The 13,881-nt window shown below is 33.1% G+C and overlaps 1 protein-coding gene across 4 annotated transcripts in view; it reads right to left on the bottom strand.

The window, feature by feature from the left end:
* The window catches only part of PDS5A (PDS5 cohesin associated factor A), a 77,509-nt gene that overhangs the window by 37,480 nt on the left and 26,148 nt on the right, over nucleotides 1–13,881 (bottom strand). For all 4 annotated transcript variants that reach the window (XM_062575469.1, XM_062575468.1, XM_062575471.1 and 1 more), the window contains exons 3-11: nucleotides 11,703–11,906; nucleotides 11,263–11,349; nucleotides 10,366–10,463; nucleotides 9,827–9,953; nucleotides 6,120–6,200; nucleotides 4,512–4,652; nucleotides 3,304–3,419; nucleotides 2,433–2,527; nucleotides 1,429–1,574 (exon numbers count right to left, since the gene is read on the bottom strand). In XM_062575469.1, coding sequence (XP_062431453.1) covers nucleotides 1,429–1,574; nucleotides 2,433–2,527; nucleotides 3,304–3,419; nucleotides 4,512–4,652; nucleotides 6,120–6,200; nucleotides 9,827–9,953; nucleotides 10,366–10,463; nucleotides 11,263–11,349; nucleotides 11,703–11,906 — 1,095 coding nt within the window. The remainder of the gene's footprint in view (nucleotides 1–1,428; nucleotides 1,575–2,432; nucleotides 2,528–3,303; nucleotides 3,420–4,511; nucleotides 4,653–6,119; nucleotides 6,201–9,826; nucleotides 9,954–10,365; nucleotides 10,464–11,262; nucleotides 11,350–11,702; nucleotides 11,907–13,881) is intronic.

Below are 13,881 nucleotides of genomic sequence, written 5' to 3' on the forward strand. Positions count from 1 at the left end.
GAGAAGGCACTGAAGAAAAACTACATTATGGCTATGAGTCACTAGAGTTTATATAGAAGGAAGTCACGTCTAACAAAAAAAATTTGTTGTCAGACTCACAAAAACGTCAGTAAAATGGATGTGGATTCTTAAAAAAAAATTCAGTAAAGTTTCACATCAGAGGAACATAAAATGAAAATCTTGTTGTGAGTTAATTATTAACTAAAACACAGGAAACAAAGGGCATAAATAAATGGTTGGTTTTCACAACAAAAGGAAACTACAGATGGAGTCAAAAGGGAACTGTACTTAAGACATTAAAAATTATTAGAAAATAAACTGAATAGTAAGTATAAAATTTGCTGATATTAAATTTTTGAGGATAGTTAAACCTAGTATTACAATGAAGAGCTACAGAAAAACATCATGCTACTGAACTGTTAAAATAATAGAGATTCACTCTAAAGTCAGGGTTTTCTAACCTGTATCAACTCTCTATGCATTGTGTTGGGCATCTCAAATTATTCAGACAAGATACTGAAGTCAATGTGGATGTTCTCTGAAACTGTAAGCTCAGTACTCAGAGGCATTTTAAGAGACAAATAGAACGTTAAAGAATAGAAATTAAATTTTTATGACAATGAATGTATACAACATGGTACATTTCCCGAATACCATGGCCAAGTCTGGTCATCTAGGCTGCAATAGGATATAGAACAACCAGACAAGAATGATCAGACGTATGCAATAACCTCTGTTTACATGGAAGTTAATCAGATGATTCTTCACCTTGGAAAGCAGATTAGGGTGAAGAGATATGGTATACATATAAATAATCATAAATGGGATAGAGAACAATTATTTATTTCATGTAACACAAGAATTAGGAGATAAACTTGTCTGATAATTTCACTGGTTAAAACAAATACATGAAGTTACTCGTTCCACACATGTATTAAATTGCATTAAATCTGAACTTACTGTTGCAGATAGCATGGACACTTACAAAGTACAGATTCAAGAAACAACTTGACAAACTCATAGAAGAAAGTTCCATCAAAAGCTATGATGGACATAATCAAGTAGATTTAATAAATTCTTAGATCACAAATTGCTGGAAGCCAGAATTGACCACTCTGAGAATTACACCAGCCTACAAGAACTTTCAGTCTAGATCTATATGGCTATTCTTATATTCTTACAATATGGTAGTGTTTCTCACAAAACAATGATCTTATTTCCTTGATAACATGTATATTGGTGTCTTCATAACATGGTATATTCATAAAGATGCTCTGGTAAGAAAAGTATTTTTGCCACAGCATTATAGTTAATAGTCATCTGTAAGATGATCTGTTTTGGTGGTGGTGGTGGGGGGTTGTTGTTGTTTTTGCTTTTATCATTTGTATGAGAAGTAAACATTACTGAAAATAAAGTATTAAAACTTACCCGTTTGTCTAGCGTTCTTTCCCTTACAAAGCCAAGCAGCTGGTCATTCACTAAAGAAAGATCTCTCTTGCCTGCAGTAATAATTGTAACGATAACATCATGTCGAATGGCTTCCTCTGGGTCATGTGATCTAACCTTTAAATACTCTGTTATGATCAGAAAGAATGAATAACTTAGTTTTCTTTGTGTAGATATGAGGTCTTTCAACTTCCAAATAATTGTCATTCACACATAATATAATCTATTAAACATGGAACTGCTTGAAAGAAACAGCTGTTCTAGCATTTTTTACGTTAAATATTAAAAAATATCTTAGGTAACTTTAAATATGCAAGGATTGTAAAAGAGAATAGCTTTTTCAATCGTTTTTCAACTCAATGAAGTGAAATAAAATTGATTAGAATATACTGAATATATTACAAAACAAGCAAGAAAAAGACACACTTACTCCCAAAGAGTTAATAAAATAAATAATAAATTAAAAACACAGAAAATCACTGAGGATTAGTTTGCATTGAAAAAAAACAGTATTTAAGTTAAGACTGAAATTCAGCTCATAATTAAATGATGCTGAGCTAAACAAAGCGACTCCATGTTTTAGAGAAGCACAGTGGCATTTTCTAAAGTCAGTGGAAGAGGGTACTAGTGAACATATGGACAATTTTTGAAGATATTATTCAATATGTTGCACAAATACTTGCTTTGATAGGCAGAAAGTTTCACTAGGATCTGACAATACTTAAAACTCATTCTACCGTGGATAACTTCTAAAAGCTATCTTTACAAGACTCACAGTCCTAGAAAGTCCATGTAATGTCACCACCTCCTCTGTCTTTCTAGTTACTAGCATTTGTCTTGTGTAGCAGCTACTCATTAGTTAATTCTTCTACCCAGCAGTCAACTTGGACTTAACACGTTAACACTACACTGCTATGTATAGAAATAATTACATTCTCCCTTGCTCATTTCTTATGTTATTCTAAACCCTCATATTAGTATCTTACCGGTGAGATCTTTTGCTAAGTCTGGATGGTTCATTAAACAGTGACTGGCAAATTTCACACTCTCTAATCTCACAGGCACATGGATATCATTGAACCTAGAGGAAGAAATGATGATGAACATTAATTTTTAATTAGTCTTGCAAATCAAGATTATTCTCTATGTAGTAACATATGTTGATAATAAGCCTCATTAACTATGAAAATACTTTTAGAAGGCAAAATACTACATAAGAAACTTTTCAAATTTATCTCTATAATGTACCTCAACCATACAAAGTTATATACTATTTCTTGTGATACTAAGTACAACTGAAACACAAGGGTGAAAATGTTACATGCAGATTAAATGTTGGCCTACTGGACTTCATCTAACAACTTTTGAACATAATTCTCCATAGGCTATAAAGACTATTGATCTTTATTTACATATATGAAACGATAAATATATAAATCTCCACAGAATAGGTACCATTTGAAAACATTCACTTAACTACTGATTTTTTATATTTACTAAAAAGAAAATATTCAGTCAGAATTCCACATAAAAGAGGCAGAGTTGCAGATACAGTTAAATGGTATAAAATTCTAGACAATGTTGTTATATCTATTTTGTGAATTTTGCTGTATACCTGATGTTGCTGTATCTCTAATCTATATTTCCATATCTGACAACAATATAGCAATTATTCAAGTATTTTTTTCTAGAATATAACTTAAGCAACTCTCTATTTTAAAGATTTAACACGTCAACTTGCTGTCCAAATACAAAAAATTCAATCCTCTGAAAACACAAAGAAAGATACAGTACTATTTGTACTGAATTTTCCTTATAAAGAATACAAATTCAGAAGTCTATCCATAGTTCTCTTACCTCCCAAGAAAGCACTGCCAAAGAGGACGATTTTGTGTGGCCAGATCAGAATCTTTAGAACCAAAGAGTTTAGCCAGAAGTCGAACAACAGCCAAGCGCTCTTCTCCATCATTGCTCTAAAAAACAAAGTGAAAAGGAAACTGTAAATCATTACCTGAAATATCCTAATAATAATTTCTATCTTCCTTTCTCTTCTGTTTTTATAAATTAGATTAAAATGTGAATATTAACTAACTTCTGATAACCCCCAGTCTTCCTATGTAGATCATTAGATGAGTATGAAGAAAAACATACAAATACCTAAAATTAATGTAACATACCACAGCCACTTATCAGACGCCTGTATTTTGAAGGTTTCCTTCTTTCATAAGCTGTACATACCACAGATTGAGTAATGGGCATCTCTAGCAATTTTGACAATCAATGATCTAATTTTTTTGTTATAAAATATATGTTAGCGCATTTTTGTGTGGAAAATTAGCAATCAAGTAGACGTGCACAATTAAAACAAAAGACATTTAGAATATAATTTTCTTGGATATTTACTTTTTGTTTATTTTTGTTTGCTGTCACCATACCCATTATAATATATATAATAAACAGGTAACTCTTGCTCCTGTTAAGTTACAATCTCATGAAAAAAAAAGTTATTTAATCATAAAACCCAAACAAAAACCACAAACAAAAGCAAAACTAGGATAAATGATAAATTATTTTCAAGGATGCTATTCATCCTTTCAAACAAGTCAGCTGACTTACCAGTTGATTATGAAATATCTGAGAAAATATTTAGGAATACTTTCCTCTACTATTAAAGTAGTATTTCACCCAAGGAAATTCTGCAAACCAATCTTGAAATCTGGCACTCTTGCATTTCATGCGATAAACCAGCCACAGTCTAACAACTTCATACATTTTGGTGAAATCCAAAGGCTAAGTATATATAACATTTACGTTAGATCATACGTATTTATTATCATAAAGACTACATATTTTGTATGTATGCATAATACATATTTGCAAACACAAAGTACACAGTTGTATACAACTTTTCAATATCCCTGTTTAAAATTATGTTAACTTTTAAAGCAAAATGATAAGCATAAAAGTTCTATCAATCCAATAAAATGCTTATTAAATCTACAGATCTATACACTTTAATATTCATTTAAATTTTATTGCTTGTCTAACGCTACATTGTAACCTACCTTAAGTTTGAATTCAAGCTGTGGCATGACAGACAGCAATAAATGAGGGTCTATGGCAAAAAGCTCTTGTATCAAGTCAAATACGTGTTCTGATAAGTCGCTTACTGAAGATTTTCCCAGTACCAGAACCTGGTTAAAAAACTAAAATACAAACATTATTAATTAACAGATTTGTCTTAATGCAAATACTAATTATTTTTAAACATAATATGATTTATATTTAATTATAATAGAAGGTACTCAATGCACATTGTTCATTAGATCAAAAAATTTCACCCCTACAGTTTTGGCTCAAGCAAATCAAAACCAAACATCCTTTATAATTCAGTTCTATTACTTCCATCAAGACCAATTGGTTCAAAATAAATTGATAATTTAAAATAGCAATGGAACTCATCTACTCCATTCCACCCACCCCAAGCAAAATAACAGGTAATAAAAGAATTATTCATTTAAAATGCATAATCATACATTTTGAAGTTGAGAACAATTTTACTGTCTTATTTTTAGTTGTCTTAAAATTCAAAGAAATCCAAATTGAAGACGATTATGTGGTGAAAAATAAGTTTATCTATTTTTACTCAATTCTAAAGAATGGCACCAATTTATAATAGGTCCTGTGATAACTGACAGTAATGTATTAAGTATAAGGTGCTTAGTGATCTATCAGAGAAAAACAAAGTAGCCTAAGGTATGAATAATTTCTCCTGTATTTGTACAATTTTAATATGCATAATACACTCCCTCTTAGATACTGTGGATTAATATTATTATTTGAGTAGTGAAAAAAATGGTACAAAGCTATTTTACACTTGAATAAGAATGTAAGAAGAACAGTATTAACTAACTGAAAGATCACTCTATCCACTATCCTGCTCCCAGCTAGAATAACTACAAAAGCTTTAAAAAAAATGGGATTTGGAAAGCGGTACTTGCTAGTGAAACTCCCTTAGCTTTTAAATAGTTACTGATTAATCTTTCAATAATTTGTCTAATTTCCCCTCTTAACCTACTTTGACTTTTAAGAATCAGTGCTTCAGCATGAAGGAAGACAACAGACTGGAACAATCCACATTCTCTACAAGACTGAAGTAGCTGTATATTTTAATAGTTAGAACATATTACTGACATTCAACAGAAGGAAAGACAGTAGCTGGGAGTCTTCTAAGAAACTAAATTCTTTAAGGCTCAGTGAAACAAGCTTAGGCTAGACAAAGTCTAGTAAAGAACTGAGTGTCCGAAATATTTCATCCTAAAGCTAGAATAAAACAAAGATAACTGGATGCCAGACATATGAAGTACTAACAATTCATTTTGTTGCAATAGGATTTTTTGGTACAAAAGACAGGCCATCTATATTCCCAGTCTAGATTTAGATGCTTAACTTTAGACCAAGGTAGATAAAAATTAATTTCCTCTTTAGTTATTTTAAACACCTCACACATTTCTTTAACAAGCAAGTTAGGAATATCCTATTTGGAAAATTATATTCTTGTAGTTTCATTAAAAGTGTGAGCTTTATAAAAATTACTCTTTCAAACAAACTTGTAATAAATCAAGAGAGTAAGAAGAACACAGTAGTTAACATGAATGAATCAATTTACGTACATTGGCAATACATGGTTCAATGGTCTGGACTGTCCTTTTCAGCAGGACTTTTGCAAGATCAAATGCTTGTTTATTAAGGTTCTGAAATAAAGAAAAAAAAATCAAAATTTAAAGGCTTACAATCTACTTCAGATGACTTTACTTCTCTTTCTCAAACTTAGATCCCATTTTTGGAAAGGCATGTTGTACCACAAACTATTTGTTTTCAAAGCTATCAAAGTTCATTTATGTTAATTACACAACTGCAGACTTACAAAAATCTTTGAAATAGTTTTTCACAACTTAAAAAAGAAAAAAATAATCTATACCAATCACGCCACTTCTCACACATTCTTCTAAGACTTTATAGCTCTGGTTGTTACCTTTATTGATGAATATAATAATTGATTGATATGATAATAAAAAAAAATCTTCACTTAAAATGTTGAGATTTTGAAGAAGAATTGCCATACCTTTATATTTTGGTAAATAACATGCACCAAATTTGTCATACTGTTGAAAAATGAATTAGTATAACTTACTATACATATTCTTTAAAGACTTTTTTTCCCCTCACATACTCATTAAGGGCACCCTCTGAGACAGCCCATGAAAAACACCTAAACTTGGGGTATAGTTAGCTGTAGATAAATGTCTGATTGCAACAGAACAAATCTCCACACTGTTTTTATTTCTCTCAAGCAAGACAAGAAATGCAAGAGCACATCTGAAAAATGTTACTGTCCCAAATCTTCACAATATCCAATATGTAGTATCTCATCCCATCTAGGGATTATTGCAGCTTGAAGAAAAAAAAAAAGAGAAGGAAAAAAAGGTGGATTAGATGATTACCTTAAAACTAGAAACTACTGTAGGGGGAAAAGAAAAAAGAAAGGAAAAAAAAACAGATAAAACCTAAGGATAACTGATCCTCGGAAAGCCAGTATTTGGTAAGTCTACACTGAGAATGACTTTCCCAAGTTCTTCTAGTTGATGAGCTGACAACTAGAAAGATAGCTCTCATCGACTGACAGTAAAGAGAAACAAAGGTCCAAGGGCTCAAACAAAGAACTCCCTAGTCACAATAGCACTAAATTGATTTCTCATGATATAACATAGGCAGATATGTATAAACTCTTTGAATTCTTACTGCCACAGAACGTGGAACAGATTTTTTTCCAAACTAGATCACAATGAGAATCTTGTTGGCAGGTGAGTCCACATTAAAATAAAGGACTGCCAACCTCATTGTTCATATAGGAAAAGGATTAATTGCTGTGAAGTCTTTTCCCCCCCACAACAGATCTCCTTCTATATTTGTTATCTATCCAGTGTCTTCAGCAAGAAACTGCAAGAACATTGATTCCAGCTGCAGAATCCAGCTGTTCTACAAGACCAGGTCCAGTATAACTAACATGGTGATGGACTGTTTTATACATAGGCTCACTAGAGCTAAAAATTTGTATAAATAAATAAATAAATAAATAACAAATACTAATTCTGTTAGGCAGAATATAAAGCCTTGAAAGTCTGGATTGGTCACGACACAGAGGATGCAGAAAAAAACCCACTGATTTTAAATACACAAAATACACGTTTTTAACAAATAACCTTGACAGAGTCTGGAAAAAAAATCACTAAATAGACTAATGAAAGTATTAGTTTTAAAGTTAATAAAAAAAGAACTACAGCCTGATGTCATGCATCTTCTGAGCAAGATATGATGGGCCATACCGCAATTCCCAATCCATGCTTACCAGAGTAGAGCCACGCTGCCCGCAGAGAGATGAACAATGTATAGCAAAGCTACTTTAGTGATAAGAGGAAAGTACAAATGAATGTAATTTAGATGCTGACGTAGACTATACTTCATGCCTAGGTACTGATATGTATCTGTGTGTGTGTGTGTGTGTGTGTGTGTGTGTGTGTGTGTGTGTGTGTGTGTATTAATTGCAGTATTGTCTCATACAGTGTAAGAGAGTTTACAGATCTAAAATGGAACAGAATACAGTTCCTTTATAAAGATAGAACTTCCATTAAATATAATAATCCACCCACATTTACATCTCTATTATGTAATAACAATGGTTACTATTCAATTACTTTGCATGGACGTAAAAGTATTATTATTATTACATATCCTGTACAAGAAAATATACTATGCTTTTCATGCTATGTTGCTTCTGATTTACATACCTATGGACATACAATTGATATAATCACAGAATTTCCTAGGAGATCTGTGCATGAAAGGAGAACATAATTACTACAGTCAAACTCTGCCATGCAGAGCAGAGAGAAAAAAACTTCTCCGATTTTTAAAACTACCATTTGAAGCAGTAGTTTAAGTTCTACTATTACAGGAAACAAAATAGTCAAAACAGAGACCAAATACCAAGCAAAGTATAATACCGAGCACAGATTACAGAGCATTACTTGCTCAGTCAGGATGGCCAAGAGTCAATAAGACTAGCCACTACTGGTCGAAGATATTTTAAAATGGAGTACATTCCAATATATTTTTCCGTTTCCCTTAAAGAAATATTTATACACAGAATTTTACACAGAAACTGGAAAAAATTAATCTGCAGTCCTAGAAAAACTAAAATTCGCTTTAAAGGAGTCTTAATTGCAAACAGTTACATCCCTTCCTCATTGTGTTGATGAAGAACAGAGTTAAGGTCGTATACCTAAGCTATCAGTTCCCATATCTGAACATGTTTGAATTCATACTAAATAGGATTCGAACTTCTTGAGTAATAAACATTAATTTCAAGAATAATTTTTAACATCTGCATAATATTATTCTGTCAAGTTTACCTTCCTCTTATCAGAGCCTTACTTGAGAATTCCCTTCATTAGGCAAAATTATATTATTAAACTAACAGTAATTTGCCTACACCAAGTAGTCACAACTCTCTTTTGAGTTATACAAGGTTTACCAGATCTCTGCATCAACAGACCAGTGCCCACCACTGTTTATAGTATCACTCAGCTAGACTGTTTTTTTTTCCACTCTCGGGCTCTACTGCCTTTATCCTGCTTAGAAACAACGTGCAAAGAATAAAGAGTCCTTTTGGAAATCTGCTTTAATTGTTCTGAATAAAAAAGGCTTCCCTCTTGTTAACAATTAATAGGCCACCATCTCATTACTGTCAATAAAAAGGAGCCAATACAATGGTATTCCCATCTCATGGTCACTCACAGAAGAATGTAGAGTACTAAAGGCAATCCCAACTGAACTAAAAACCCTATTACACTTTAGGTAATAGTTAAGCTTACAAAGAGAAAAATGGGAAAGACATTGGGGAAAAAGGGACGGGGAGAGAAGCCTGACTGTCAAGCTGAGGCAAGCAGCAAGTTGCCACAGAAGACTCATTTCATTTTGGTGAAGTCATGCTTTTTTACAGGTAATCAGAATACTTCACATCTTTGCAATAAAAACAAACTTAAAATCCTTTCTTACTAAATTTGCTTGGAGATACTTAGTTTCTGTGCGAATACACAGTTCACAAGGTGGTAAGTAGATGGAATCTCTTGATACCAAGTAATGTAGACACAGATGAGGACTAGCACCAAGTAATTCTCAAAGTGAATTTTCAACCCACTCTTACAAGACTGGAAAAAACTGCAGTTATGATGGTCTCAAGTGCATGAAGAGAAAAGCAATAAACAACATTCAATAGAAATAACTGTTTTAATAGTGTATCGTATTTTACTTTGCAGACCTTGTGTGCAGGAATGAGGTTAATCAGAATGGAGTCCAACAGCTCCTGAGTTACTCCATCGCCTTCCATGATGATAGAACTCATCAAATCTAGCATATGCATTTGTACCTTCTGGTTGTGACTATTACTAAGAAGATAAAGAACATGCTCATTAATAAGTTTTCAGACACTGACAAATACCAACAGCACTTTTAAGAACAAATGGATGAATACCTAACACTGTTTAGCTTGCACTCACCCTTATTCTGCACATATGATTAAACCACTTTAATTGACTGTTCTGTTTTGTAAAGCTTCAAGACCGAAAGCACTCTAGCTTAACTTTAAGAGGAGATTATAAAAATCAGTAACAGTCTACTCCTAGAAACACATCCCTCTAGAGTGCAAATCATGTGCCTTCAATTGCTTTCCTTAAATCTCCTCATTAGGAGTCTTGTTCTGTTGTGATCTATACATCTGTATACTAGGTAACGATTCAGCCTACCCCCAAAACTGATTATATTTTGACAGTTTAATATAATTTAAATAATTCAACTTACTTGATAACTGAAAAAAGAGTCCTAAAAAGCTGAATAAAAATTTCATTGCAATCTTCCAACTCAAAGCAGATGTTGTAAGATTTAACCCAAGCTAAATTCTAAAACAAAAATGGGATATTCAAATTATGGAATTACAACTTTGCATTAAGTCACATAAATAAGATTATGCTGATTTTGTATTTAAAGAAAAATACTATAAAATAGATTGTAAACCCCTTAGGAAAACAGACTGCATATCTGCTTTGCATGTATACATCTCTTAACACAAAGGGGCTTTGTAATATACATTTAGATGAAAACTAAAGAATAATCCAATCTCACATACAAAAGCAGATCAACAGAATCTGTTACTATAATAAGGCCATACCTCTAGACTCTTATCTTCCTCATGCTATGAAATGCTATAGTTTGAAAAATTAATAAAATGCTTATAAACAAGATTTTCTGTTTCTGCATGCACACTGATAAAAATCAAACTTTTTTTTGGTCAAGAATAGATTTTTCTAATGTTTTTAAACCAAAATCTTATATTCCTTCCCCTGCAATCAATATAAGCACATTTGCATTTTAATTGCCATTTCAAATTCTCTCTTGACAAGGTAATAAAACCTTAAGGGTGCATGATACAAAAAAAAAGAATATATAAAATTGTAAGAGAAAGGCTAAATGCTAATAAATATCAATCATTTTAACATGCCCTCAACTATAGGAAGCACGGACTTATTAAACGCTACCTGCATTATAACAGCTACAAGAAGCAGTACACTGAACTTTAACTTGTTCGTGTAATATATAAAATAAAATAAAATTTCAAGGTATATTGCCACATATAAAATCTGATTACACTTCTTAGGTTCACAGAGCAAATATCATTTACTGAAAGTTACAATATGTTACCTCTAACAAGTAAAAGTATCTGTTAAATTGAGGGCTCTTCGTGTCCTCCAAGCCTTTTAATTGTCTTGTAATAAACAAGAATATGTCCTGTTAAACAAAAATGACAAAGTGTTTACAAACTTGTTTCAGCAGAGTATACAAATATAATCCTTTGTTAATGACATCTACCGAGTTTTCCAAACTCATGAAATTAAAATGTTAAATTGTCTTTCATAAGACACTGACAGAAAAAAGTCACCAACACAGATACTGCTAGGTCTATTATTCCTTTATAGGAACAACCTTGAAGTACCATATTGACTGACAGGACTAAAGCAACATCTCTACTAAAATGGAACACAAAAATAAATGCAAGTAAAAAAAAAAAAGATTTTTAACTCATTCCTTTGTTGTGCTTAAAAAAGTTATGAAGAAGGGCTTTATTTTCTAAACTATTTTACCTTAAGTTTGTCATGGGAAGTATATGGAGCTTCAGGAGCATAGATTCGAAAGATATCAGCCAAACAACATGCTACAAGAAGGCGCACATCTTTATTGGGATTCCTGAGGAAGAATTCAGATGCAAGGTGCAAGGCTAATGGGAGATACTGCTGTTTCTCATCTTCTGAGTCCTGGTCCATATCCATGAAGGTTTTTACCACCATCTGAAAAACAACAACAACAAAAAAAATCAAATGCATCCAGCTTTTATTCCTAATTACTAAACAATACTTCCTTAAAGGATATAACACTAGCAATACCTGTTATTACAGCATTGCTTTTTTTTGTTGTTGCAACACACAGCTGAAAAGAGAAGTATTAGCCTGATATTTAAAGGCTTATTGCATCTGATATTTGAAATTAAGACACTGAATTGTGCTTTGCAGCCCTGCATATTTTTCGAGTCTTGACCTGGGGGGCAGCACAGAAATTGCTATACACTGACGAAGTTGGACATGGCAGCACTTCTGCATCAAAGCAGTCCACATCAAAGTGTGGACTTCTGTCAGTGTGGACACTCTGAGAGGCTGCAACTCATCACAGCCATCTGGGCTAACATATAGGCTGCAATATAATGCAGCTGCTTCATTAGCTATACTGGAGGGAGCCTAAGTGGGCAGTCTTACACTTTGGCTATACCAACGCACAGAGCTCAAGAATTGCTTTATATATGCACAATCCTTTTATCTTGTTTAAAGGGACCAGATACTGGACAACACTCTCATCCCTTATGAGAAACATGTCTGACTCTGCAGATTTACTCCTTCTGCATGCTCCAAACTGTATCTATATCCTTATCTATATAACAAATAAAATCAATTGCCCATTGTTTCCCCGTTCCTTCTAGCACAGCAAAAATCTGTTTCTGTGAAGTGTTTATTTTTAATTATGTTTTAATTAACTGAGGTTGTACAATTTAACACAATGACCTGGCAAAACTGGAAGTGAAAACTTAGTTTGAAGAAACAGAAGTTACAGGTTTAACTTTTGGAATAGGACTCACTCATGGACTATGAGGACTCCTAGGATGTTAGCGCAGGACTAGGAGTTGTGCCACAGAGTTTTAGTATGATCTTGGTCAAGTCAGTCTTTGTGTTCATTTCTCCACATCACTAGAGTATCCTTCGAGTTAAAATTGTGAAGGACAGATATTACGTACCAATAACACTTAGTATACATACACACGTTAAAGAGAACTACTAAAGAAAATATTGATAGGTCCTGACAGGCCAAATTTGGCCTGCAGAATATTAAGAGTGAAACAACAGACTGAGCTTACACAGCTGACAAACACATTTCCCAGGGTTACTATAATTTTTTTGTTACTACGTCACTCAAATGATAATGAGATTGCTCCTCCGTTATTAAGCATGCCACTGATTCCAATATGAGAACATTGTCTTTCAGCTTTACTTCCTCTCTGAGTTTTGGAGCCTAGTTTTAAATACAGCAAACCTTATAAATGAAAAATCAATGTTTGACAGCAATTGGTCCTGTATTGTATTCCTCCTCAATTTCTATAAATGCACAAGTTTATCTTCTCATCAAGCAACAAAGAGCAAGGCCAGCATCAAGGCTAGGTGTGAGAGGGTGTCAAAAAAGAACTTAACAGCCAATGCCCATAAAAACCCAAATTCTACCTGCATTGGCTTGTTTTCCTAAAGGGATTCTGCAACTACACTTAGAATCATTAGCTGAAAGGACAAAAACAAACTCCTATCAAACTTGTTTTCACATCTTTTTACTGACAGCACAAGTCTGTGACAGTATCACAGATCACCCGTCCTTCCTAGATGCAGGATAAAAATAAATAAATAAATAGGGTAGCAGTCTTCAAAACCAGAACGGATTCTTTCAATACACAAGGTAAGAACTGTTCTTTGTGTCCACTGAGGACAGGACAAGAAATAATAGCCTTTAGTTGCAGCACGGGAGAGTGAGTTACACATGAGAATTTAGCAGTAACGACTGCCAAGCATTGATTAAGATAATCGTTCCTGAAGCTTTCAAGAACAAGGCAAAAAGAACTAAAATGTCTGTGGATCCTACCCTGAAGACTGATGATAGCAGGGCAAGTTTATAGGGTATAGATACAGCACAAGATTCCTTTCAGTCCTACTTTTTATTAATTCTAGATAA

This window comes from Rhea pennata, chromosome 4, assembly GCF_028389875.1.
Source record: "Rhea pennata isolate bPtePen1 chromosome 4, bPtePen1.pri, whole genome shotgun sequence".
Lineage (NCBI taxonomy): Eukaryota > Metazoa > Chordata > Aves > Rheiformes > Rheidae > Rhea > Rhea pennata.